The 27,205-nt window shown below is 55.4% G+C and overlaps 2 protein-coding genes across 2 annotated transcripts; both read right to left on the bottom strand.

The window, feature by feature from the left end:
- Positions 1-9,013: 9,013 nt before the first annotated feature.
- LOC121359402 (indoleamine 2,3-dioxygenase 2-like) lies at positions 9,014-15,798 on the bottom strand. Its single transcript, XM_041478334.1, has 10 exons — positions 15,700-15,798; positions 15,134-15,229; positions 14,480-14,599; positions 14,169-14,287; positions 13,850-13,864; positions 13,354-13,453; positions 13,070-13,187; positions 12,927-12,978; positions 10,957-11,105; positions 9,014-9,730 (listed from the first exon to the last, which is right to left on the bottom strand). Exons 1-10 carry the CDS (start codon positions 15,796-15,798, stop codon positions 9,372-9,374), a joined length of 1,227 nt encoding a protein of 408 aa, XP_041334268.1. The 3' UTR covers positions 9,014-9,371.
- A 1,146-nt stretch (positions 15,799-16,944) lies between these two features.
- LOC121359562 (disintegrin and metalloproteinase domain-containing protein 18-like) lies at positions 16,945-27,103 on the bottom strand. Its single transcript, XM_041478593.1, has 20 exons — positions 27,065-27,103; positions 25,949-25,987; positions 25,619-25,680; positions 25,422-25,500; positions 25,226-25,302; positions 24,928-25,111; positions 24,698-24,763; positions 24,370-24,441; positions 23,571-23,737; positions 22,851-22,932; positions 22,561-22,697; positions 21,808-21,994; positions 21,471-21,560; positions 20,988-21,186; positions 20,184-20,292; positions 19,731-19,914; positions 19,332-19,412; positions 19,133-19,250; positions 17,779-17,932; positions 16,945-17,551 (listed from the first exon to the last, which is right to left on the bottom strand). Exons 1-20 carry the CDS (start codon positions 27,101-27,103, stop codon positions 16,945-16,947), a joined length of 2,733 nt encoding a protein of 910 aa, XP_041334527.1.
- Between the last annotated feature and the right edge of the window lie 102 nt (positions 27,104-27,205).

The following is a 27,205-nucleotide window of genomic DNA, read 5'->3' as shown; positions in this document are numbered from 1 at the left end:
CGGGGGGTGGCACCAGCTCTCTGAGATGGCATCAGCACCATGGGATGGCATCAGCACCATGGGATGGCACAAGGTCCCTGGGATGGCACCAGGTCCCTGGGACGGCATCAGCACCATGGGATGGCACCAGCACCCAGCTCCCTGAGATGGCACCAGCCCTCTGGAATGGCACAAGGTCCCTGGGATGGCATCAGCACCATGGGATGGCACCAGGTCTCTGGAATGGCACCAGGTCCCTGGGATGGCATCAGCACCATGGGATGGCATCAGCACCATGGGATGGCACCAGGTCTCTGGAATGGCACCAGGTCCCTGGGATGGCATCAGCACCATGGGATGGCACAAGGTCCCTGGGATGGCACAAGGTCCCTGGGATGGCACCAGGTCCCTGAGATAGCACCGGCCCCCTGAGATGGCACCAGCCCTTCATGTCCTGCTATTCCCCCAGGAGCCAGGGAAAGTATTTGAATATCCTGACTTCAGCATCTTCCTCCCGGCTCAGGAATGAAAGTTTGGACTTGGGAGCACGAACAACCTTTTCTTTCCCTGCCCAGTTTCCTGTTTGATCTCCCTGAAGGTCCCGAGGAGCCGTGGCTGGACAGGGGCGCAGGCAGAGCCGTCTCCAGCTGTCAGACAGCTCATTGTCTCTGCCGAGGGGCCGGGCTGACGGAAATCCTGCCGCGGGGCTGGCCCGAGCCTGTCCCGGGTCATTGTCGCAGCGCCCCGCACACGCTCGGCGCCGCCGTGCCCGCTCCTCGGGCTCTAATCTCCCCCGAGCCGCTTCCTCTGCTGCGGAGAGGTGGCAGACAGGACGTGCCTTTGTGCTGTGCTGCTCCGGGGGTCTGCGGTGCCCCCCGGCTCCCGGAGCCGGGCGGGTGCCGAGGGTGCGGCGCTGGGGCAGCCCCGGCGGCTGCGGAGAGTTCGGGGCGGTCCGGTGCGAGAAACGCCAATCGCTTGGTTTTAGAATGTTGAAAGTTTGATGGTAATTAAATGGTTGTGAAAAAATAGCAGGATGATTGGGGTAATAATAATTTGGACAATTGGGATTAGGATGATATGAGACAATAAAAACAAAGAGTTACGGACAGTCCGGGTACCTTTTCTGGGCGAAATAAGCCCGAAAAAGGACCCAGGTGAACAGAGGATTAACCCTTCAAGGCAACACCCCGTTGTATATTCATACCCCTCATCCATGATGCATAAATTCCATTCAAATAAAGGATTCTGTCTGGTCAGTGCCAACTTCTTCCTCTGAATCCTGACAGCGTCTTCAGGGCTGGGCAAGGCGGGCAGAAGTTAATTTCTTCTGATAATGGAGCAATAAATTCTCTTTCTCTGAAAGATTTAGGTGTCCTGTGGCTCCTATCTCAGTGTGAGCCCTTTCTTTAAAAAAATATCCTACATAACATAGTTTCTATTTCAACATTATGTTATAACCTAAAACTATATTTAACACACTAGTTAAGAAAATTAACACAGCGTAACTTTCTAACATAACACATCTAATATTCATTTTAATATTTGCGAAAAGCCAATCATAAAATAAGCATTTTTCACATCTGGGGTATCAGGGGAGGGTTGTGGCCATGCAGATGTGACACCGGGCTAGGCAGGGGACACCAAGGGCTCCAGCTCGTGGCTCTGTCTGGGACCAGGCACAAGGGTGACCTCTGTGAAATGTTTGAAAGCCTGCAAGTTCCCCGGGCTGGGAAACACTGGCTTCATGCTGAAAGAGCTAAGGCAGCTCCAAGGTCAGAGGGACAGGCTTCTTGAGCAGAATTTAGCTTTCAGTTCCTTAATTCTGTGTCAAAGCGAAGTGGGATGGGGCAGAGGGTGCTCCTGAGCTGGCTGTGTTTTGGAGAGGAACAGTTGAGGTTTGGGTATGTGTAGATGAGTAACACCGGGAGAAGAAAACTGGGAAGGGAAGGAGGGAAACAGCAAAGCTGCATCTGTGGAGATTTATCAGGGAGTCGACGCCGTGTTGATCATCTGGGAGATGAGCTTGGCACTGCCGAGCCTTCAGCCTTATAGCTCATTTCTCCACTAACAAAAGAGTTTCTGCGAGAGAACAGATGGTGTTTGGCTCCTTCCACCATCTCTGGTGGCCCAGCAACTTCCCTTTGTAGCTGCTGGAAAAGCAATTTCTGTGATGCCCTTCCCATCCCTGTGGCTGTGCCTGAGCCACAGGGGCTGTTTCGGGGTATTTGGGGGATTTTTTGCACGCTGAGGCCCTGCTGCAGATCCTCCCCAGGTTCAGCTGCTGCAGGAGGATGGGAGCTGCTCCAGGGGTGTCACTCATGCTTGTGCCGGGGCTCTGGCTGTCCCCAAGGCCAGCGCAGCTGTGAGGGCAGGTAACTGAACTTTGCCAGAGGTTGTTTTCCCCAGAAAGCTGCGCTCAGCCGCACACGTCAGCCCTGCTCAAAGAGCAGCAGCAGGGCTGTAAAGCCTATCTCTGGGACAGGCAGAGCTGGCAGCTCCAGGCACCGGAGCCACGGGTCTGAGCTGGGCAGAACCGGAGCAGGGAGGCTCCCACGAGCCCTGGATCATCTGCGGGGCACAGACCTGCTCCGTGCAGCTCACGGTGCTTCCCCTGGTGTCCTGAGAGCCACCTCACACCGAGCAGCAGCCCTCTGACTCCCAGCAATGCCTTCTGGATGTTTCCCCACGGTCGCAGTCACATCTCAGCGACTGATGCCTTGTTTACATGGGAGCCTTGTCTTTGTTCTCCAGATCTGCCCTTGACTCGCTGTCAGGTGTCAGCGTGCTGGGGCTTCAGGCTGTCTGCTGGGTTATTCATGCAGCGGTTCAGACAAAAAAGAACCAGTTTAGAGCTGCCAGTGGATTTTAGCTCTGTGAGGGAGGGGAGGGAAGGGGAGAGGGGGGATGCTGTGTGTACAGCAAGCAGTGTAGTCCCTCTGAGCAGAAAAGTGCTGATGGTGAGCCTGGGCTCTGACAGCTCCCACTGCGGCTCTGAGCCCTCAGTGGTTCAGGGCGAAACACAAGCCCAGCCTGGAGTTTGTGCTCTGGAGCTGTTGGCATCTGCCTGGGAGAAGTAAATGTGATTTGACTCTGTGTCTGCCTTGCGGAAAGAATCTGCCCATCACGAGGGTCTGTGTGAGACAGAGGGAGGTGGGAGCTTGCAGGCTCAGGGGACACGTGGGGAGCCCTGCTCTGACCACTCTGATGAGCACAAATAAAATAAAATAAAATAAAATAAAATAAAATGATGAGGTCTGTCAGTAAACAGTGCTGAGCGTGACGTCAGGTCACTGAGCCCAGTGAGCTCATGGCCAGGACCCTCTGTGCAGAAAGCTGAGTCAGTTCCGGCCACGATGAGCTCTGTGGAAGGAGCATTTTCCAATGCTGTTTAGGGAAATCTTACACAGAAAGTAAACAGATATCTGACCCCAAAACCCTGCCCCTCTGCGGGTCTCTCTGATCACGACAGCAGCTGGGGAAGAGGGTGCTGGTGCAGCAAAGTGGATCTGCACCCCCTGGGGCAGTGCCAGGGTGCTCCCAGAGCTGTGTTTGGAAGGCACGTGGTTAACACCAAGCTTCTTGTTTGGCAAATTAATTGGGGAAGAGAAAGGAATAACAGCCTGGCCAAATGCACCAAGCCCACCATGCCCTGGGCTGGTGGCATGGTGTCCTAACTCTCAGGGATGGTGTCCTGATGTGCCCCATCTGCTCTGAGCTGTGTCCCACATCCCTCAGGCAAATAGTTTCCTCGGGGACTTCTTCCCCTCCCCCCACTCCCGGGGGCTCCTCTCTGTTGTGGAAGTATCTTTGATCAGTAGAAATTAAACCAGGAAAATATTTTCCGTTTGTGTCAGGATAAAAATGGCTCAAGCCAGGCGTGATTGATAGCTGCAAAAAAAAATGGGAGCAGCCCCCGTGCTGTTTCGGAAGGCTTCCCACTGTCCTTGCTTACAGTAAACACTGAATATATTTAGCTGCAGAGCCCAGCATGACACAGCCTCTTACAGCAATAATAGCAGTGCCTCGTCTCTTTTCCTTTTTTTTTTCTTCTTTTTTTTTCTAAGAAATGGGGTTGACTAGAGTTCCAAGGATGCCGGGTAGTGATTGCCTCACGGGTTCACAGTTCCTCCTGGACACCAGTATCTGTGTTTGCCCTTGTTTACCAGGTCTGGCTCTGTGGTGACTAACTTGGCAAACAGGCGTTCGGGGGCCGTGGCACATCCTCCGTGTGGCACCAGTGACGTGCCACCATGCAGGCACTGCTCAAACCCTGCTGCCAGCCCGACTGGGCACCCTGGGCAGCAGAGAAATGATGAGACCCTTGTCAGGACCTGCCTCTGTCTTGTGCCCACCCTTTGCCCCACATTAAGCTGTTTTTATTCTAGTGCCAATATTTGGGTCTCTGGTTTCTTTATTTACCAACAGTTGTAATAGTGCAACGTTTTGCAAAAAAACCCCTATGTTTTGCAATGTTTTGCAAAAAAAAACTGTGGGTTTTTTCCCTAAAATCCTTGGCCTGACACCAAGGATTTTAGGGGGGAAAAAAACCCCTTCCCAAAGATCCCTCTGAGCATCCTTTATCTGATAATGAAGGCTTTACCCTCTCCCAGCCCTGTGCCATCCTCTTAGCAGTGGTGGTTTCTCAATGTGTTCCCCAATCCCTCTCCATATTCGGCATAATTTAGCAGCTCCTCTCTCCTCCCCCTTGCTGTAATTAGCACTTTTTGGCTTGAGTCATGGCCTCTAATCATATCTGGCCTGCAGCAGCTCTGCAGAGGTGAGCCCTTCCCCAGGAGCAGATAAGCCTCTGCTTGTGCCAGGCTGCGTGTTCCGAGGGACACGGTGCTCCAGGCACAGCCTCAGCTCTGGGGCAAGTGGCAGCACACAAAGAAGGTGAAGGCAATTGTTTTCTGTGCTCTCACATCCCTCCCAATGGGAAATCACAAGGCAAATGTGGTTGTTATTAATAAATTGCCTAGAGACCTGTGGCTGAGGTGTGCAGGAGTGGAGCCCAGCCAGGTGAGGAGGAATTGTCCCCCCAGCAGAGCCCTGGGATGGTCCCTGATCACAGTGCAGGGACATTTGGGTCACAGGTGTGACCAGGGACATTTGGGCCACAGGTGTGACAGCACTGGGGCCTTGCTGCCTTTCCAAGGTGCTGCAAGTGGTTCTGCAGCAGGGCAGAGTTTGGGATGCAGCACTCGGAGCCCCTGGGTGCTCCCAGGAATGCAGCAGCTCCAAAGCTCTGCTCCAGCAGCACAAGAGAGGCAGGAGCTGGGGGAGCTGCTCTGAGATAAACTCAGCAGTGAGTGGAGAAATGTGGGGATGGAAATGAGCAATCCTGGCACAAACCAGGAACACGGGGAGAGGAATAGCAGCCAGGGCTCCAGTGGGACCTTCATGATGTAACAGCAGCCTGGGGACCCTGAGATGAGGCTGCAAACTCCCAGACACTTTAGGGAGGTTGATCATGAATGAGTTTATGGCTTATGAGGGGTTTGTAAGGGAGCCAGGACCCAGATAATGGGGGATTTTAATTACTTGGCTATTGATGGATATAATAAGTGTGCAGCAAACCACAAAGGGAAACCTATGGCTGGAGGGGAGAGTGAGATTGATCTATGCACAGCATGCTAAATCACTTAAATCATTCAGAGCCTCTTCTGGCCCCAGCTCCAGGAGCAGAGCCAAGTATGATAAATAAGGCTGGAATTGGGAAGTGTCTAGAATCCAAATGTTTGTATTCCTGTTCGATTTCAAATATTCACAGGACAAAAGCAGCAAGGCACTTGGCTGAGGCTGCCTGGGGGCTGTGGGAATTCCTCTGGAGGGGGCTGGCAGCCCAGCATCAGGAGAGGTGAGAGGGAACTTTTGCACAGATTTGTCTCATGGTGATCTGGGTGAGACCAGGGCACGGCAAGGAGGGACCCGGAGGCCGAAGCGATTGAGGGTGATGGAAAGTCTGAGCCAGCAGTGTGGGTGGGATGACATGGCTGGGCATGGCCCAGGGAGCACAGGGAGCCTGCAGGCAGGGCTGGGCACCTCCTGTGGGCTGGTGCCAGGGCTGGTGAGGCTCTCTGAGGTTTGGTGCATGAAGGTGTGCCCAGGTGAGGTCTCCTCCTGCCACCTTGGCTTCCTTCTCCATCACACAGGCCTGACCGTCAGATATCACGTGGAAAATCTCTGCTTAACAAAAGCAAGGAGTCAGGAGTCAGGTGGACACTCCAATATGTGGCTGGAGGAGCTGTTGGGCAGCTCTGAGTGGCAGCCCTGCAATGAAACATGTGCCTCAGTGCTGCAGGGACAGGGCCTGGCTCCAGAGATAAGGGAGATTTCTGTGTGGGTGGCACTGATCTGGGGCTGGAGCTGCTGCTCTGGATGTGGACAAGGGCTGGGACATCTCTCCTATTTTTCCATCCACTCCCTGGCAGGCGTCAGTCCCAGCTGACCCAGCAGATACTGCTGGGCTCAGGGAGCTGGTGCAAAACCCCATTCTCAGTCGTGTGGGTCCTGGGCAGCCTGCACATCCCAGCCTCACTGCAGAGATGAACCTCTGGGAGCTGAGGGCTGGGGGCAGCACCTCTGAAAGAGGGAGGGGAGCAGCTCTTTTGCTCTTTTCCCTTGCTGAAATACCATTAATTCTATTACCGAGCTGCAGGAATGGGATTAACCCTGCCTGTTCCAGGGCTCAGGTTGTCCCAGCTGGGGTCTGACAGAGAGCAGCAGAGCCTGGACATTGCTGCTCAGGTGTGGCTGGACTCACCCCACACATTCTGGGCCGTGCAGTCCTGCCAAAACAAACCCTTCAGGACACAGGGGGGCTTCAGGCTGGCAGCCTGTGGCAGCACAGTTCCCACTGGTGGGATGCAGCACGGATGCCAAGCACATGGTTATCCTCAAACACATCGTTGCCATTTTTAGGCACAGGCATAAATTATTTAAATGCCACGTGCTTCCAGTCGGAATGCACCTGAGAGCTTAGATGTCTGGGTCTTGTGATCAATGTTAGACAGCAATGGTTTGAAGACAGAGAGGAATCAAAACTCTCTTGGAGCAGCTCTCCCAGCCTGCCAGGAGAGCACGCAGGAGAGGCCTGTGCCTTTCTGTGCCTCGCTGGGTAATTCCAGAGTGGCAGGGTCCTTACTGAGCTCCATTCCAAAGGAGCTGCAGCTGATTGTGAGCTGGCTGTGACAGAGCATTTGGTACCCACGGAGCCTGTGCTGTGGAGTTTGCTGGCCTGGCAGCACAGTCTCTGACTCTGACTCTCTCTCTGCAGTTTTTTGGCACCTTCCTTGTTCACCAGAAGAAGGGCAGTGTGCTCTCCAGAGCAGGGAAACCCCTTGGCTCCCCAGAGCCCCCTGACACAATCAGCCTCTCTGATTTTCCATCTCCCTTCCTCTCCTCTGAGGTGACACAAATCCATCCTCCTTGCTCCTGAGGACCTGCTCCTGGCCCCGCTGGCACAGGGCAGTATGTTTGGGAGTCTGCAGAATGAAGAAAAACCCGCTGCTGGGGGTCCTGTGGTCCTGCCTGGCCCTGGAATCACTGCTCCCAGCAGGGTTTGGGCATTTCCAGCAGGGTTTGGGCATTTCCAGCAGGGTTTGGGCATTTCCAGCATGTGCAGAGCCCCCCTCCCCTGCAGGGCCAGCCTGCCCCAGCTCCCTCCAGTCCTGGCTGTGCTTTTCATTTAGATGGAGTGATTTTTCCCCTGGTCCAAGTTTGCTGTATTCCTGAAATGGTCTGAAATGTAATAGGCCAAGACAATCATCGGGATGAAATATTTCCTACATGAAATATGCAGCAGCTATTCAGAAATGAAGATCAAGTGGAAGCAGCGCTGCCAGGCAGAGATTTAAAGGTGCTGACACGTTCCCGTGGGTTGTTTACTGAAATCATCTCCGAAGCCCCAGTTTTAGTGCTATATTCAAAAAAAGAGCACAAAATACAATTTAGCAAGAGTTTAATAATTCAAGCTACAGTGTGCTGAGCTTGTTTTGCCCTTGTGGGAACATAATCTCATTTCAAAGGACCTTGACTCTTTTCTGGTAGTGCAGAAGGGGCACTGCCAGGGCTATTTTTGCACCGAGACACTGATTGGGTGTGAATCCTGCCTCTGGTGGCGGTGCCAGCAAAACCTGAGGAGGCAAAACAGAGCCATATGGCCCGATTTCCCTAAAGATGCAAATTCCAAGGAATCCGGGCGTGCTGACTTGCTAGAAAAGGGCAACATAGGCACCTGGCATTATAAAAAAAGCTTTAGCACTGCTCTTGGCACAGGGCTCTGCCCACTCAGCCCAGCTCGGTGGTGCGAGGTGAGCCCATTCCCGCAGCCCTGGGACAGGCAGTGACACTCGGGGCTGCTCGGGGGTCTCACTTCACCTTCAGTGGTGTCAGAGGAGCCTCTCTATTGGGCTGACCTTGTTATTGTGCTGCCGGTACCTAGTGAGGATCAGGAGTTTGTCAGAAGTTCTTTTCCCATGCTGGCCCCTCGGGGAAGCCATGTGTCCCCATGTCCCCTAAAACAGCACTGTGTTATCACCGAGACTTAAAGAGAAGCCCGTGTGACCCCCAGGGCTGCAGCTGTGCCCTGTGACATCCTGAGCCCTTCATGAACCAGGAGGGGCGATGGAGTTGGCCATGGAGAGCAACCCCTGATCCCCTGTGCAGCCTCCTCCTGGACACCCCGCATTTGTCCCACGCTTGGCTCCCTTCTCTCATCCACACTCCTCTCGGGTGAGGCTTCAGCATCACTCCCGTGACGGGAGAGCTGGCGTTCATCGGACTCCCCCCGAGGAGTAACCGTGTCCCTTTGCAGGTGTGGGGGGACAGGAGGCGTGTCCGGGTGCCAGGGCTGGCGGTCACAGCGGGAGCTCCTTCTCGCCCTTCGCTGTCCCCCGAACCCCTCCGCCCTGCACCCCCCGACCCCGCCCGTGCCCACCTCGCCACCCCTGCTGCCAAACGCGGCTTTCTGCCGCCACCTGGTGATGGACACAGGGCCCGGCCTCACGGCTGGATCGGCAAATCGCTGCTTTATTCCTCCGTGTGACCCACCCGTGTCCATCCGAGCTGCGGCCCCCACGCCGGGGTGGAGCGGGGAACAAGCGGGGCTTGGAGGGACGCAGCTCATCCCTGGGGATGATGTGCTGGCAGGCACCCTGTGCCCGTGCCGGTGCCAGGGGAGGATGCCGAGCTCGCTGTGAGCCTGCTGTGGGCGGCAGCAGCAGCAGCTCTGCTCTCTCCCACGAGACCCGAGCGTGTCCCTCGTGTCCCAGACGCGCACAGGGGGGAAGGCTGCTGCTGACGGGAGGTTTTGCATCTTGGCTTGTGCTTTGCACACAGACACCGAAGCCCCTCGGCCTCCTGCGCCCACTTTGGGCAACCCTCGGGGAAGGTCAGGCGCTTATCATCGCCTCCCTGGTGGTGTCCCTGATGCTCTTCAGGAAGCTGAAGATGTGCGACCCGCCGGTTCCTTTCGCCTCTAGGGCAGACGGGGGTTTTCCCGCAGCGGGGCTCGGCTCTGCCCGCCTGGCCTTGGCTTTGGCGGCCGCAGCAGCGATGTACTTGGTGACGATGGTGATGTGGTAGGACCTGAAGGCTGCCAGCGCGGACACGCAGCGGTTGAAGGCGGCGCGGAGCTCCGCGTTCCCCGAGCGCAGCACGAGCTGCCGCGGGGACGCGGAGCCGCGGATCTCCTCCACGAAGGCTCGGTGCGGCGGGGGCATGTACTCCCTCATCCTGCGCAGGAAGGCGGCTGCGAAACACCGGCAAAGGCAGGAATGAGTTGTGAGTGAGTGGATTAAAGGCCCCGACACTCTAGGAGAGATGCTGGCCTGGAGCTGTGGTGCTGGCACAGTTTGAGGGACCCCTGCACAGCCTCCTCTGCTCTGTCTCTCAGTTAAGTGAGAAAGAAAACCCATATTAGGTCAGTGCTCCGTTAGGGCTGGTGCTAACCCTAAAAGGCAGGGTTTAGCCCTGCTCCCAGCCTTTTGGTTTTGGATTTTTTTTATAATTTTTTTTCTAGTAAAGTGGTTTTGCTTATTTCTGGTAAATGTTTCCGTTGTGAGCTGGACTAAAGTGGAGCTTTATGAATGGCCTCTCAATGGCAGGATGCCCACATGCTCTGCTCCCTGTCTCTGGGCCCATAGAGAACCTCAGCACAAAGCTGACATGCAAAAAGACAAGTGCATGGTTTTGTGAATTTGTCATGGTGAGGAAGCACCTGCCAGAGCCACATTTATAATATAACCTTCCTCCCTGGAACTGGGCAGAGCCTGGTGCCAGGCAGGCTCTGCAAGGATGAGATGGGCACACATCCTCCTGCCTGCCAGAGCTGGCACACTCAAGGGCATCGCTCTGGCTCATCTCCTCCCCAGCCCCTCATCTGCTTTGCAGAAGGAAACCTGTCACCATCATATTTTCTGAAAAACCCCTCCGCCAGGATTTCTTCTCCTGGGAAGCTGAGAAGCCTCAGAGAAAAATGAAAACAACAATTATCTGATTTGCTTCTCCTGTGTTTTGCTGCTTTGGAATGTGGTCTGGAGATTGTTTATCCAACAGGTGCATGTTTGATTGGTTCCATGTGAATTATTTTTACTTAATGACCAATCACTGTCAAGCTGTGTTGGGACTCTGGAAGAAGTCACAAGTTTCCATTATCACTCTTGGTAGCCTTCTGTCTGTATCCTTTCTCTATTCTTCAGTATAGTTACTAAAGAATATATAGTTATAGAATATATATATAGAATATATAGTTATATAGTTATAGTTATAGAATAACTATAGTTATTCTTTAGTATAATTAGCATGGTATAGTTTAGTATCATTTAGTATAGTATAGTTTAGTAAAGTATAGCATCCTTTAATATAATATAATATCATAAAATAATAAACTAGCCTTCTAAGAACATGGAGTCAGATTCACTCCTCTCTCCCCTCGTCGGGGTAGTCTGCAAATTCCCCAGAGAAGCTCGTGCTCACCGCTGTCCTGGCGGTGGCAGATGCCCAGGAGCTCGTCGAAGGCGTGCAGGACGGTGCTCTGCGCCGCGCTGCCCCCCGAGAACGCCATGGGCTGCGGGGACACCCCCTCGTAGATGAGCCCCTGCGCCATGGCAGGGTTGTCCTTCCAGCTGAGCGGGAGACACGGCAGTCAGGCAGCGGCCAAGGGGCTGGGGACAGGGGCCTGTGGGAAGGGACCTTGGGCTGGCAAGATTGAGCAAAACTTTCCTGCATCTCATGGATCTCCTCCTCCGACACGGCCGTGTCAGCCTTCCTCAAACAGGAGATAAACTTGGAAATCAGACTGTGTGCCAAAGCACACAGTGAGGCCGTGGGGGTAAGGAGAAATCCTTAATTTTCCTTTGTCAGAAGAGCGTTCTCTGGGATCTCCACGCCCTGGTGAGCAGCCTGTGGCATGGTGCTGGGACACATTGCCCTGCCTGGCTGCACCTCCAGCTCCAGCTCAGGAAGGTTTCTGCAAGCAACCTTGCAGAAACGATCAGCCTCTCTGATTTTCCCTCTCCCTTCCTCTCCTCTGAGGTGACACAAATCCATCCTCCTTGCAGGAGGGGAGGGGGCACTTGTCTGGGCACTTTACATCAATTCCCTGAATGTCAGTGGCCATTTGGAGAAGCAGGTAGTCACCCAAACACTCCTTTGAGCCCCTGAAGTTTGGATTTTCCTGTGTTGTTGTTACTCAAGATGTCTTTAAATGTCTTTTTAAAAGGCATTTGAAAGAAAAATAGAGGTCAGGCCAGCCTGCCTGTATTTATCTCTGCAGATAACAAGGCAAGGATGGGATTTCCTCCCTCTGAAGCTGCTGGTCCTGGGCAGGTCGGGAGCCAGCAGGGCTGGTGCCTCCCACACACACCCTGAACTCAGATCCTGCCAGCCCCCCTGGTGCCGAAATGGAGAAATGCTCACACCCAAATGGAGACAGGAGTTACGGTTTCAGGGAGGTAAAGTGCCTGGCACAAAAATATCTGTTGACCTTTAGCAGAATGCACCATTCCATGAGGCTTTCGGTGCTGGCTGCAGTGTCTGTTGGGCTACAGGAATAGATTTTACACAAACTGCAGAGAAAATAGCAGAATACCATTATCAAATACCAGAATATTTTTAGTTCTCCCAGGATTGTATTTATAGTAACCTCTACTAGTGGGAAGTTCTTATAAGCAGAAGGGAATTTAAAAGGCATGTTTTCCCAAGCTGATGACCATCGAGACAAGGTCAGCTTGGATAAAAAATGAGAGAAACTTAATCACGATGCACGGAGCCTTTTACTTGGGAATGCTGAGATATGATGGAGAGAAATAAAAATAGAACCCCCCTGAGAAGCCTGGGACCTGGTGTCTGCAGATGCTGCAGCCCCACAGGGATGCTGAGGGATGGGCCAGGGTTTAGCTCTTGGGCTGTGGCTCCACCTTGCCCAAACAGCATTTGCAGTATTTGGGGGGGATTTTCTTTTTTTCAACTGACAGAATTGTAACAGAGCAGCAGCAAGAGGATTTTTACAGATGTTTCCTTAACACGCAGTGGGAAGAGCCTCTGCTCAGCTTTGCAGCTTTGTGTACACAGTGTGGAAGGAAAGAGAAATTCCTCTTCTCCTGTCAAAACTGTTTGGCCAAGAGTAGGAAAGATTCATTTGTGCACAACTCTGCCTGCTGGGGCTGTCAGGGCTGAGCTGAAGTGTGGGATGGAGAGAAGCTGGAGGGAGGCAGACCCCAGCCCTTGGCCACAGTCCATGTCCAACTGACCCAGTGTCCAGGAATTCCGAATGACAGGATCATGATGCTCTAGGGAGCATCACTGCCAGACACAATCCTGGTCCCTCCCTGCCCTGGGCAATTCCATATCCCACCTGGGCTGCCCCTTCCCTGCACATTCCCAGCTCCCCCCAGCCCTGGGAGCTGCCAGCACAGCAGCTCTGAAGGGAAACAGGCCCCACTCACCCAGAGAGAAAGATCCTGATCACAGAGTAGAATACTTCTGGATCCACATAGTCTAGGAGGAAGTCAATCAGATCAGAGGCGAAGGGCAGTCACAGCAGAGCGTGTCGTGAGCTGCAGCACGCACAGGCACCAGCTGCTCTCACCGTGCATCCGCCCCAGCGCCTCCCTCATGGCCTCGATGGCCCCTGCCAGCTCCTCCAGGGCTCTGTGCAGGGACTCCTCATCACCCTGCAGGGTGGCACCAAGGGCCCGGCTGATTGCCTGCGACAGGAGGAGGGAGAGCACCAAGTCACAAAGGATGTCTGTGTACAGGCTCTGCACATTTGCCGCACCCGTGGCAGCGCTGCCCCTTGCCCAGCCCGGGTTCAGGGGACAGGAGCACCTTGTGGGTGCAGGTAAGCAAAGAGACCCGACACACAGTGCCCACCTTAATGCCAGGCACAGCTGCCTTCTCCACAAGCAGGGTGACAAGGATGAAGCCACGCAGGCTCTCTCCCCCAGGCAGTGTGATGATCGTGTCCAGGTTCCTGCACAAAGCGGCCGAGGAGAGGGATTGGGAGCATGGTGGCTCAGGATTTCCCTACACACTGTGGGACCCACTGAGCCCTTGGAACAAAACCATCCCAGACTCCAGAGCCTCTTATCTGCACCCTGTGCAGAGAGGAGCTGGCACAGAGTGAAAGGGGAGCAGGACTGCTCTGGTTTGGGGGGCCTGCCATCCTCCCCATGGCCCATGGCCAGTGGGTCTGTGCAGCCAGAGCAGCCAGCAGCTCTGCCACAGTCCCTGTGCTGTCGTCGCAGTGGCACTTGTGTGACAAATACAACACACATCAAGAGAGGTCCAGTCCAAGAAGTGCTACAGAGCTGAGCCAATCCAAACAAAACCAACACCGTTAGAAAATAAATGAGCAATAACTACTTACTCAATTTCCAGAGGCCTGAAGGCATCGCAGTTATGGCCAACAAATGCACAAGAAAAAGGATAGAGAGAGAGAGAGATTATAAATTGTTCTAGTAACAATCCATGCTCTGCAGGGAATAGAGGAGCTGCTCCCCACCCATGTCCCCACAGAGTTCCTGTGTCCATACCCACGAGGCTGACCCCAGCAAAGGTGGGATTCAAGGGGCTTTGGCAGAACGGGAGCAGTTTGGGAACAGTCTGTCCCCAACACCTGCTGATCACTGCTGCCCCACCGCAGGAAGAACCGCGCTTGGTCTGTTTTTTGGCATTTGCCTGTTTACCCGTTGGGGTCCTTCCTCCTCCAGTTGGCCAACACAAAGTCTGCGTGGCTGAGGATGGGCGGGAGGCCCAGGGCCTGTGAGACCTCCCAGTAGGGGACGGCGAGGTTTCGGGGCAGGACCTGAGTGTCACAAAGCACAGGGGATGTGGTCAGGCTGTGCAAAGGTGCCTGTGTGTGCAGGCCAGGCAGAGGGGCCACGCTCCTGCTGCAGCCACAGGAAAGGGGCTTTGCTCCCGTGGGGTGAGTTCTAAGGGAGCAGCATCAGCTCCCAGACCCCAAGGAGCAGGCGAACCTGCTTTACCTTGCCTTTACCTGCACAGTGCCCTCCTCGCCCTCCTGCCAGACGTAGCCCATGGTGATGAAGCTGAGCACCAGGTGTGCCAAGTGCAGCTCCTCACGTCCTCGGAGGTGCTGGGTGTTCAGCTGCGGCATCTGCCAGGGAAACCCTTGGGAGCAAGGAGCAGAGCCAGCAATGCCAAGGCCCCTGTGGTGGAGGGGCTGCCCTGCCAGCTGAGGGGAGCCCTCCTGGTGCTTCTCCCCTGCCTCCCTTCCCACCCACTCTGCAGGATTTGCTCCTGCTGCACTGTTACTGGTTTGTGAGCAGGGACAGTAATCCATGGGGTTTTCCTCAAAAAGGAGTCCCTCCTCCTGGTGCTGGGAGCAGCTGATCCCAAAAGGGTCGAGCCTGACTGGAAGCTGAGGGGCACCTGTGCTCCTTTGGCAGGAAGCATGACTGGGATGAGACATGGCTCTTGTGACACCTAGAGGTGCCCTGCTCCAGCTCTTGCTGGCTGCTGAGTGCTTGGATCTGCTGCGGGAGTTATTTCTGTGCCAAAGTTAAGACTTTGCTGTCACCTGGTGTCAGTCCTGGCTCAGCACACATCTGTGCTGCTGGGCTGGTTTTGCACGTTTTCCAGACACTGCTGTGTTTGAGAGAGCTCTGGAGGCAGGAAGGAGAAGCCATACCTGGTGCACATGTGAGCGGAGCTGATGGCTCGTGATCAGCTGGGGCAGCTCATGGGCAATGTCCATCCAGGGGCCGTAGGGCGCCGGCAGCTCTGTCTTGGTGGAGAGAGGCAGAGGAAGGGCTGTGAGCGTGGCCAGGCTCCCAGCACCCACCCAGCCCTGCACACCACTGCTGGTGCCTTGTGCCTGGTTCCCCCTCCTGTGTGGTCACAAATTAACGGATGGTGAACACGATCTGTCTGTCCCCACCCACTCCCACTGTGGAACCAGGCCAGTAATAAATAGCCCCACTTTGGGCCCTTCTTGTGCCCCAAAAATCCTGTAGAGCCAAGGCCAGTGTGTAAATGGCAGAGCTCCTTCACCTCTCCTCTGTGCTGCAGCAGCTTTCATCATTTGAAAGGGCAGGGGTTTGTCCTATGAATAGCACCTGCCTTCCTCATTGCTCTTTGTAAAGTGTTACAGCAAAATGCCAAATCAAAGCTCCCCCAGAAAGCTGCTCACCGACCCCTCTATTTTCCTGTCTGCCTCCTGTGCCATGCGGATGGGGAGGCACAGCCAGCTCCTACCAGAGGATCGGGAAGCAGGAAGCCAAACTCCTCGGAGATTTGAAACCTGGGCAGTGCCAGAGGCAGCGGGGGCTCCTCCGTGTCGCTGCTGGCCTCCATGGCTGGATGCTGGCTGTCAGGAGGTGCTCTGGCAGCTTGTGCTGAGCCAGCAGCAGCACCTTGTCCTGGGGGTCAGGCCTGGCTGCCCAATGGCCAGAGGGTCTGAGCAAACACGGCTAAAGGTCGCTGATAAGGCTTTGTCTGGAGCAAACATTAAACTCTGTCTCCGTGGGGTGGGCATCCACCCATGGGAAAGCCTTGGGTCATTTCTCTCTGGGGAAGCAGGGGCTGTGAGCTGACTCCTCCAGGACTGCCCTGAGGGGCTGCCAGGCTCCCAGAGGGTGGGAGGTGGCCTGGGGCAGCAGCTCAGGGACACTGCTTGTGTGGCTGGCAATGCCAGACTGTGTGCCCTGGGCTGCTGACCTGGCCATGGCAGTGAGGAGCCAGCCTGGGGGTGGTGGATGCTGGCACCTGGCCAGAGATGCACACACACAGTGGATGCTGCTGCTTTCCCCATGCTGCTGGGGTCACTGGGGCTACTGGTGGGGTCCCAGCACCAGAGGGGGGTCAGCAGGATGCTCTGAGCAGGGCCTTCCCAAACAGCAGCTTTTTGGGGGAAAACCAGCCCTGAGAGTGCTGCCTATGCAGGGGCCAGGGCTGGAGGGAAGGGAAGGGAAGGGAAGGGAAGGGAAGGGAAGGGAAGGGAAGGGTACAACAGCAGGACTGACATCCCATGGGGTGCAGGTCCAAGCCTGGGGGTACAAACAGCAGGACTGACACCCCTGTGGAGTGCAGGTCCAAGGGCACTGCAGGAAACATACACTTCACATACAAAACAGAGGTGACACCCTCACAGTCAGTGCTGCAGCCACCACACGAGGCAGTGGCCCTCCCTGGTCCCCAGCTCTGAGGAGGGGGCCATGAGCCACACACATCCACAGTCACACAGGAGAGTTCCACTTCAGAGGCAGCCACAGCACCTGGGGCAGCCCTGCCAAACAGCCCCCAGCATCAGGCAGCTTCACAGCCCTCACAGACAGGCAAATCCCAACCAGCACCATGTGCCCACAGAGAACAGGGGGCAATCTCAGCAGCTGTGGCCCCTAGGCCCCGAGAGCAGGGTTAACTCTGGCAAAAAACATAAACTATGTAAGCACAAAACCACGGGGCACTGGCCATGACAACAGCTTTGCCCAACACATTTAATTAGTGCCCGTGGTGCTGCCCCAGCGCTGGCGCTGGTGTTGGGTCCGTGTCTGTCTTCATCTCCAGCTCCGGCTCTAGCTCTACGTCTGTCTGCAGCTCCGGGGCCACCTCTGGGTCTGGCTTCTGATTTAGCTCCAGGTCTGGCTCCAGATTGAGCTCTGGATCTGGCTCCAGATTTGGCTCCAGGTCTGGCTCCCGATGTAGCTCCAGGTCTGGCTCCAGATTGAGCTCTGGATCTGGCTTCTGATTTGGCTCCAGGTCTGGCTTCTGATTTAGCTCCAGGTCTGGCTCCAGATTGAGCTCTGGATCTGGCTCCAGATTTGGCTCCAGGTCTGGCTCCCGATGTAGCTCCAGGTCTGGCTCCAGATTTGGCTCCAGGTCTGGCTCCCGACTGAGCTCTGGATCTGGCTCCAGATTTGGCTCCAGGTCTGGCTCCCGATTGAGCTCTAGATCTGGCTCCAGATTTGGCTCCAGGACTGGCTCCCGACTGAGCTCTGGATCTGGCTCCCGATTTCGTTTCAGGTCTGGCTCCCGATGTAGCTCTAGGTCTGGCTCCCAATTTAGCTCCAGGTCTCTCTCCAGCTCCCTGTCCGTGTCCCTCCTGGTGCTGTGGGGGACCTACAGTGGGGCCTTAGCCCTGACATGGCTCAGGGGGTGCCTCAGCCTGAGGGCACCTCTGCCCAAGGGTCACCTCAGCCCTGGGCAGTGTCCTCATGTCCCCAGTGTCCTCATGTCCCCACGGGAATCACGTTGTCCCCTTCCCTCCCCTCTCCAGGATCCTCTCAGCCTCTCGCACCCCCTGCCTCCCCCAGGCAGCAGTGGGGCCCCACTCACCCCTCGGTGCCCAGCGCCTGCTCCTCACAGCGCTGGCCTGGCACCTGCTGCCGCCACAGGCCGAGCCCCAGGGCCGCCGTCAGGAGCAGCAGGACGAGGCTGGAGCCCAGCACCAGCCAGGCCATCTCAGCATCCTCCAGTGCCCGCTGCAGGCCTGGCGGGAGACAGCCCAGATGGGCACAGGCCCTGCCAGCCCTGCCAGGCACAGCCACTGCCAGCCCAGATGGGCACAGCCCTGTCAGCCCAGCCAGGCATAGCCACTGCCAGCCCAGATGGGCACAGCCACTGCCAGCCCAGATGGGCACAGCCACTGCCAGCCCTGCCAGGCACAGCCACTGCCAGCCCGGCTGGGCACAGCCACTGCCAGCCCAGATGGGCACAGCCCTGTCAGCCCAGCCAGGCATAGCCACTGCCAGCCCAGATGGGCACAGCCACTGCCAGCCCAGATGGGCACAGCCACTGCCAGCCCTGCCAGGCACAGCCACTGCCAGCCCTGCCTGTCCAGCCCAACTGGGCACAGGCACTGCCGGCCTTGCTGGGCACAGGCACTGCCAACCTTGCCTGTCCAGCCCAGCCTGGCACAGGCACTGCCAGCCCTGCTGGGCACAGCCACAGACAGTCCAACTGGGCACAGCCACTGCCAGCCCTGCCTGGCACAGGCACTGCCGGCCTTGCTGGGCACAGGCACTGCTGCGGGGCACTGCCACAGCCAGCCCAGCTGGGCACAGGCACTGCCAACCCTGCCTGTCCAGCCCAGCCTGGCACAGGCACTGCCAGCCCTGCTGGGCACAGCCACTTCCAGCCCTGCTGGGCACTGCCACAGCCAGCCCAACTGGGCACAGCCACTGCCAGCCCTGCCTGGCACAGGCACTGCCAGCCCTGCTGGGCACTGCTACAGCCAGTCCTGCCGGGCACAGGCACTGCCAACCCTGCCTTTCCAGCTCAGCCTGGCACAGGCACTGCCAGCCCTGCACAGGCCCTGCCAGCCCTGCCAGGCACAGCCACTGCCAGCCCTGCCTGTCCAGCCCAACTGGGCACAGGCACTGCCGGCCTTGCTGGGCACAGGCACTGCCAACCCTGCCTGTCCAGCCCAGCCTGGCACAGGCACTGCCAGCCCTGCTGGGCACAGCCACTTCCAGCCCTGCTGGGCACTGCCACAGCCAGCCCAACTGGGCACAGCCACTGCCAGTCCTGCCTGTCCAGCCCAGCCTGGCACAGCCACTGCCGGGCACAGGCCCTGCCGGGCACAGGCACTGCCAACCCTGCCTTTCCAGCTCAGCCTGGCACAGGCACTGCCAGCCCTGCACAGGCCCTGCCAGCCCTGCCCACGCCATCCCACGGCTGCCCCACTCACCTCCCTCTGTCAGCTGCAGCCCGCTGTCCCTGCTGCCCCCACGGCGTGACCCCCTCCTCCGGCAGTCGGGGGGCTGCCAGCCCGGATTGCAGTGGCAGTTGCCCTTGTTGTTGCACACCTGCAAGGCCAGGGAGGGGTCCAGGTGTGCAGGGTACTGGTACAGCCTGCCCCTCCCCAGCCCAGCGCCCGTGGGACTCACGCCATGGCCGTGGCAGTTTTCTTTGCTGTCACAGTTCTGTCCCAGCACCGAGAGTGGGTGGCATGTGTTGTTTATACACACCTGGGAAAAACCATGGCAGCTCCAGCCCAGCACTGCCTCACCCATACAGCGCTCAGCACATCAGGCTATGGCCCAAAGGGAAATGAAAACACACTATTTAAAAGGGAAAAAACCCAAAAAAGACAAGGCACAGTTCTGCCCTGAGGCCAGGTCATTTTAGTGCTCACACCCCACCAAACCTTTAATGCAATGTCTGCAAGTTTTTACAGTGTTTTTAAATATCAAGGACATTGCTGCAAGGAACAAGTGTTTCTATGATCTTGTTAATATTGACAGTTTCTATTTGTCATTCCAGACGATTACAGAATATTTCCTTACCCTTCCAGAGCCACACTTTGTCCCTGGAGGAACCAGAAGGGGATCCAGCCATGTGGGTACGTTCAGGTAGTTCACAGTCACACACAGGTGATGCCGCACTTGGGCGTACATCACGGCGGCGGCGGGGGATGAGAAGGGCTTGTGGGATGGGTACGTGCAGATTAACTTCCCACACCTGAGATCCCTGCAAAGCCAATTTGCACGGGATGTGTATCAAGCAGACACAGACACACAGATACTGCCTGATGAACACCAGAACATTAAGCAGCACAGTCTGCTGAGCAAACATCAGCAGGACTGGGAGGTCTGACATAAGGAGAGACACCTCATCAAGGAGAACACACAGAGAGGTATTTCTTGCTTCACAAATCTGCAGTCTTGACACTTCTCTTGGCTGTCCAATCCCAATTAAAGATGGATTTCAGCAGAGCCAGTGCCCCCTGCCCAGCGTACCTCCAAACACAGCGCCGGTAGTTTCGTCCGTCCTTGAAGCCGCAGTGCCCGAACCTGTCCCGCTGGCTGTTAATCTCCTCGTAGCACACCAGGGGAGCGTTCTTTGAATCTGCAAGTGTGCCAACAATATTTGGTACCGTTAAAAGGAACACAAAGGAACATATTCTGGTACCTAACAACTTCATTTTTCATTATTTAATTAGAGAGAACATACCTATCCCTGCCCAAACCCCCAGCAGTCCTGAACCTCAGAAATCAGCAGGGGAGTAGCAAATGGGTATCCCTGCCCAAACCCCCAGCAGTCCTGAACCTCAGAAATGGAGAAGTTCTCTGATTGAGTTTGCCCACAGAAAATAATTTCCTTTTTGTTCTTTCCATTGTTATCTGTGAAGCACTGGGGAACTCTCTTAACCAGAGCCAAACCAGAGCTTGAAATGCTTTTCTAGAGCTCTCAGGTGCCCCACTGTCACCCGAGCTTGGTGCATTGAAGAGTACAGCTTCAAAACAGAGGTGACACCCTCATAGTCAGGTGCCCCACTGTCACCCGAGCATGGTGCATTGAAGAGTACAGCTTCAAAACAGAGGTGACACCCTCATAGTCAGGTGCCCCACTGTCACCCGAGCATGGTGCATTGAAGAGTACAGCTTCAAAACAGAGGTGACACCCTCATAGTCGGGTGCCCCACTGTCACCCGAGTGAAGAGTACAGGTGCATTGAAGAGTACAGCTTCAAGCTGTGTGGCCGTGCTGCTGTGGCCACCCCTGGCCCTGAGCGGTGCCAGTGCCACCAGCACAGCCTGTTACCTCTCCCGTAGAGCTGCTTGCACTGCAGGTCTGGGGACTGGCAGCGTCCCCCGTAGCAGTAGCCGGTGCCGTGGCCGCACTCCTGCCCGTTCTGCACGTACACGTCGGGCGGGCAGGAGGCGGAGGAGCCGCTGCAGAACTCGGGCAGGTCACACTGGGCATCGGCGGCCGGGCGGCACGGCGAGTTCCTCCGCTTGAACTGGGGAGCAGGAGCAGCTCTGCAGCCTCCCTGCCTGCCAGCCTGAGCCCACACAGCCCACTCTGACCATGGCCTCAGGGTCCCTCCCCCTTGAGGCGCTCAGGTGTGACACGTGTGTGACACTGGTAATGTCCCCCCCAGGGGTTCCCAAGAGCTGAGCTGGGAACCCCAGGAAACTTTCTCATTGCACAGCAGGAAGTTTGGCTCTGTCCCTCAGCATGGGAACATACCATTTGTCCAAAAATAAATAATGATTTTGTCATAATTACAAAAATGTGCCTTACCTGACAATTTCTACAACATAATCCAGTGGCACATCTTGCTCTTGGCTTCAGCCTACACGTTTTAGTGCAACACTTGTCCTTCAGGCATTCCTGTGGACACATGGCAAACCAAAATATTTTATCCTGTCGTACCCCCGAGCTTCTCCTCCTCCTCTCCCCATATCACTCAGGCGACATCCAGCAGAACAAACGGGCAAAGCCGCCACCGGACCGGTGCCACACAGAAACAATCTCCAACCCAAGCCAGCCCTCGCTGGGCCGCTCCCCGCTGCTCTGGGGCTCCCAAGGGCTGGTTATTCCACACGTGCTCGGGGCACAAAGGCAGCGTCTGGCCCACCTGCTCTGTGCCACAGTCGCACTGCTCGCCCGGCTCCACCACGCCGTTGCCGCAGACGGCCTCGCTCTGGCGGGACAGGCGGATCAGCCGGGGGCTGCCGAACAGGCACGAGCCTCTGCCCTGCTTCAGGAAGGTCTCAAAGTCCCTGATGCTGCAGTTACTGAAGGATTTTGCCCCGCTGAAATGTCTAAAATAAAGCAATTATTGGGTTATATGTTATACACTCAACGCCCCTCTCTCTCTCCAAAGCTCTGCGTGTGCCCAGACCTGGCACAGGGCACGATGGCCCCCAGGGTCTATTAATTCACCTGATCTACAGCTCGTTATGAACAGAGATTGAAAAACATTCTGAAGTACCTTCATTTTAGAGAGCAAAGGTCTCTTTTGTCGAATTAAGCGCTAAATTGCTATTTAATTAATTCTTTTTTTCTTAGAGGAATTAAAACAGGTATTTCTTCACTGAAATAGTGGTCAGGCATTGGAATTGCTGCCCAGGGAGGTGCTGGAGTCCCCATCCCTGGAGGTGTTCAAGAAATGACTGACACAGCACGCAGCACTCTGGTCCAGTTGACAAGGTGGTGATTAGCCAAAGGTTGGACTCCATGGTGCTGGAGGCCTTTTCCAGCCCCAGTGATTCCATTTTTGCAGTGGAATGACAGTGGTGGAGGACACCTCTGACAAGGGGACACGGTGCAGCCATCCCTGTCCCCCACCTCACGTGCCCCAGCCCCGCAGCCCCTCGGGCAAACTCACAGCGCCTCAGGGCTCATGGTGCAGACGCGCCCGGGGCAGCTGCAGCCTCGGGGGCTGTCGGGGCTCATGCCCAGGCTGTGGGCCAGCACCTGCGCCAGGAGGACGGAGAAGGACTCCAGGGTCACGTTCCTGTTGTACTGGAGGGAGGAGAGAGGGGAGCGGCCAGAGCTGAGCGTTCCTTGCAGAGAATCCCTGCTCTGGACACAGATCCTCCCACGTGCTCCATCCACCCCTGTCCCCGCTGCCCACAGCCATGGTGAGGGACAGGCAGAGGACAGGTGGGACCATACCAGGGCCACCGTGGCAGCAGCATCTCTCTGACATGCCTCTCCTGGAGCCGCTGCGCCCACCAGGGCTCCGTGGTCCCTGTACCTGGAACAGAGGTGGGGTCACTGCTGGTCCCAGGGACCCCCTCTCGCTGTGGTCAGTGGGGGATGCTGGCTCTGTACAGCCCAAGTCCCCTTGGTGCCCCTGACTGTTGTCCCCAGGGACAACAGTCCCTGTGATAAAACTGGAAAAACATGTGAACTACTGCATTTTGGGAATTACTACTTAACTATGATGACATGTAATCATTCAGAAAGTTTGTGTAAGGGAGCTAATTACTGTAGATCAAAAAATTATATTAGTTTTATCTGTATACTCTCAATTCTTCCAAGGGGCTACTAAGGACCATAATAGAGGCAGTATTGTGTATCAGACCAGCTAAATTTAGGTGTCTAACAAATTTAGGTGTCTAAAAAATGGGGCAGGGTCTGCGTGGTGGGAAGCTGGCAGGGACTGGGGGCTGCCACCATTCCCAACTCCTCAGCCTGGGTGGGTGGCAAGGGATGGATGCACCATTGCAGCTGCTGCATGGCTAGGAGGAATGTCTTGGAAGAAATACTTTAAGAATGTTAAGGATTTAGGAAATATGGGGTTTTTTGAAAGCATTTGTCAAAGTTTCCACTTACATTGGTTTGACTGATTGCTACCAGGTGACCTTTAACAGTAATGAACTTGTATCTTACCCTAAGAGAGAAGCAATGTTGTGGGCCTGTGGCTCCAGAGACAACTGTTTCCACTGTGAAAATCGCTGCAGAAGGTCATCTGTGTCCCCTGCTGTTGATATTTTGTCCCCCTCTGCCCACAGCTCCAGGGAGGACAGCACAATGGTGACATTAAGGGGATTAAACATCTGAAAGTGTAAGAGAGGAAACATTGCACTCACACCTTCCCTCCATGCAGAGTCACCACTCTGCACGCAGTAAACACATGGAAAAAGTAAATTGCTGCTGTCAGTGCCTCAATGACATCTGTAGCCAAAAAAAACTCCTAAAGAATAAAGAGATACAGCAAGAGGCCTGAGCCAAAGTCCAATAACTTCATAAGTGTTAGGGGTTTTGGGAATAACTTCTCATTACACAAGTGAACCATAAGAGCACCAGTGGAATAAAGAACATTGGGAAGGACTGGAAGTTGGTTACAAGCACCTGAGAGTAAGCAGGTAAATTGGATCAGTGGGCTCAGGGATCTGCTGCACAGAGAGGGAAGCAACCCAGGAGTCCTCAGAAGGCAGGGTTTGGCTGCCCTGAGGCAAACTGCCTGTTTTTCTGTACATCTGCACAAGACATGGCCACCACACAGGAAAGATGTTCTTTTGTCACAGGCTGACATGTCCAGAGGAAAAACCTTCTCAGGAAACATGGAATTTTTAACACAACATCCTCCTAAACCTAAAAGCAGCTAGAAAAGAGGTGGCCACTGCTAACATCAACATCCCCCTCGTCCCCCATGTCACTGCAGTACAAACCAGACTTAAGGACTCACATTGTTGATTAAGTTGAAGGCCTGGATTATGTTCTGTGTCGCAGCATTCGGGTCTGATCCCATATAGTTGTACTGAAAAACAACCCAAGAGGACACAAGGGCAGACAAGGTGCTTACCAGGGTGAAGCATGTCAGTGTTGGAACACTGAAATGATTCCCAACACCGAGCCATGGAGACATGAGCTACAAATTCATGTTCCTTATTTCCTACAAAATCCACAGCACACAAAATGGAAAACAAATCCACCTAAAAGCTGGGAAATGTTACCATTTCCATGCTCACAGAAGTCAGGCAAAGACAAGGAAAAAGTAGCTGGTATGGACTTACCAAAGCCTTGTCCAAAACCACGTACACCGTGAGGTATTTGGGAGATTGTGCAGCGGCCGAGAGGGGCTAAAAGAGAAAAATGGGCTTCAAAGTACAGATTCTGCATTCTCTGGTCACCTCACTGCTGCTGTAGGTCCTCAGAGCTTGTGTCCAGGTGTCTGGCCAAAGCTTCCAGCAGAACCAGGCCCCTCCTCACAGGCCAGGGCGCTGTGAGAACAGGCACCGCTCACCTCATCCTCCCCGGGGGCATTGTCCAGCATCTGCCAGGCTGGCAGCCCTGCCTCGGGGGGGCTGTGGGCACGGAGGGCCTGTGCCATCTGCTCCTCACTCACTCGGTACAGCACGTGCTGGAAGGCAGGGGAGTAGCCCAGGGGCTGGATGCCGTAGCTCACGTTCTCAAACTGCAGCAAACCCCTGCCAGGGGCACCAGCACTGCCCACTTGCTCCTGGGCACTGGCACAGCTGCCCCAGCACCAGCTGTTTGCTCCTGCCAGGGAGGGCAGCACAGGGACAGGGCTGGGGCTTTACCTGAGCCCCGAGCAGGTGTTGAGGGTCACTGCTGAGCTGGGGAAGCCATCGATGTACCCCCAGTAGTGGCAGCCTCCCTGTGATGTGGCAGAGGACAAGGAGCACGGCTGGGCAGGCCATCCCCTTACCCACCACCCAGACAGCTGCAGCAGCTGCCCTGGGCAGAGACAGACAGCCCAAAGCAAGGCCAGGTTACCTCAGCGTGGGCAGAATCAGAGTACAAAGATCCCTGCTCACCGGACACGTAAGTCTGGAAATCATCAGATAAAAAGGCACTACAAGAGAGAGGCACAAAGTGAGGTCCTTACAACAGCATCCATCACCCAGAGCTTCTCGAGCTTCTTGCAGGTCCTGCAGCCACCAGGGAGCAGGGCAGCCACAGGGCCAACTCACTGCTGCTGCAGGTGGATGGTGTACAGCCTGCCCTCGATCCTCAGGATGTAGGACACTGCCTCCTTGTGCATACAGAAAAGCAGAGAAGGGGAGAATTGGGAACGGGGAGTTGGGAATAGCATGATCCAAGGCCTGCTGTGAACAGCAAAGGGGGAGCACAGCGTGGGTGCAGCCAGCACGGTGCTGGCAGCTCTGCTGTGGTGCCACTGTTACAGCTGCCACCACATCTGTACTCCCCCAGCCCTCTTCTGCAGCTGAGCCTCACTTTGCCCTCCCTTCTCCCAGCCTCCCCAGAGCCCCCCAGCACCGTGCCTGCTTCAGCCCCTCCACTCCTTTTGTGTTGGCCCCCAGCTGCTGCGGGATTGTGATCTGGGACCAAACCCGCCCACCCACAGGGGACAGAGACCCCCATGGCTGAGCCCAGTCCTGGCGGGCGGGGGGCTCGGGGGGGCCCTGCCCAGCCTCATGCAGCAGCTCCAGGAGCAGCAGGAGCAGCAGCGGTGGCATTGCACAGAGTGGCCCCATGGCTGGCCGGTAACAGCCCCACCAGTAACGGCCCCAGAGCCCACCAGTAACTGCCCACGGGTAACAGCCCCACCAGCAACAGCCCCCCCCAAAGCAGAGGCCGAGGCAGAGGGTGGTTTTTTTATACAAAACTGGCATCTTTATTGCTTGTTGGGTCTGTACAAAGGGGTTGGGAACAGCCCTTGGGCCAGAGAGCAGCGCGGGGCCGGCTGCAGAGGTGGACACGGCTCCCGACCTGCCCGGGACAGGTATTCATACATTTTACAAAACAAAGTCAGTAGTCATCTTCAGTATTCACCAAAAACTGGAGCCATTTCCTGTCCATGGGATCACTCCTCAAAGCCCACGTCCCTGTTCCAACGTGCACGCCGGGAGTACAAAATCTCTTTGTCTAGTGAAGGCACCGTGTTCAGCATAGTTTAGTTCACACACACAGTTAAGTTACATCTCTCTGGATGACTTCATTCCCTGGATCCCCTCCTCTTTCCCCACCCTCTGACCAGGGCTGGAGATGGGCTGCATCCAGCTGCAGAGCTCATTGTGACAGACAGACAGACAGACAGCCCGCTCAGGCAGAGCGGGACACAGCAACACAATTAGGAAGTAATTGATTATCTTGGAAGAAAAAGGAGACCCCCCACCAGTACAGTTGGTGAAATTCTAGGTGACATTTTACAGATTTTAATAGTGTTATAAATCTTAATCTAAGTTTATGGGAAACCACAGGAGTTCAAGTATTTTATTACTGCACACACTATATATATATTTATGTATGTATATACAGAGAAAAAGATTATTTTTGGCAATATTAGGGGGATTTTACAGATTGAGCTGTGCTTGTGGCGAGCACAGAGTGAAACAGCCCAGCACGCTCTTCAGCACTTATCTCACTTTTAGCAAGTTTGTGCAATAGAACCTCACTTTTAGCAAGTTGTGCAATCGATTTCTATTTGTGATCATGATATCCAGCTTCTACCCACGGCACCACGGGATCAGGATCTACAGCTCCCTCTCCTAGCACAGTGGATGCTGAGCACCTCTGCTCAGGAGGAGCTCCAAAAT

The sequence above is a fragment of the Pyrgilauda ruficollis genome, unplaced genomic scaffold (genome assembly GCF_017590135.1).
Source record: "Pyrgilauda ruficollis isolate IOZ18807 unplaced genomic scaffold, ASM1759013v1 scaffold113, whole genome shotgun sequence".
Lineage (NCBI taxonomy): Eukaryota > Metazoa > Chordata > Aves > Passeriformes > Passeridae > Pyrgilauda > Pyrgilauda ruficollis.
This window is presented reverse-complemented; position numbering and strand designations above follow the sequence as displayed.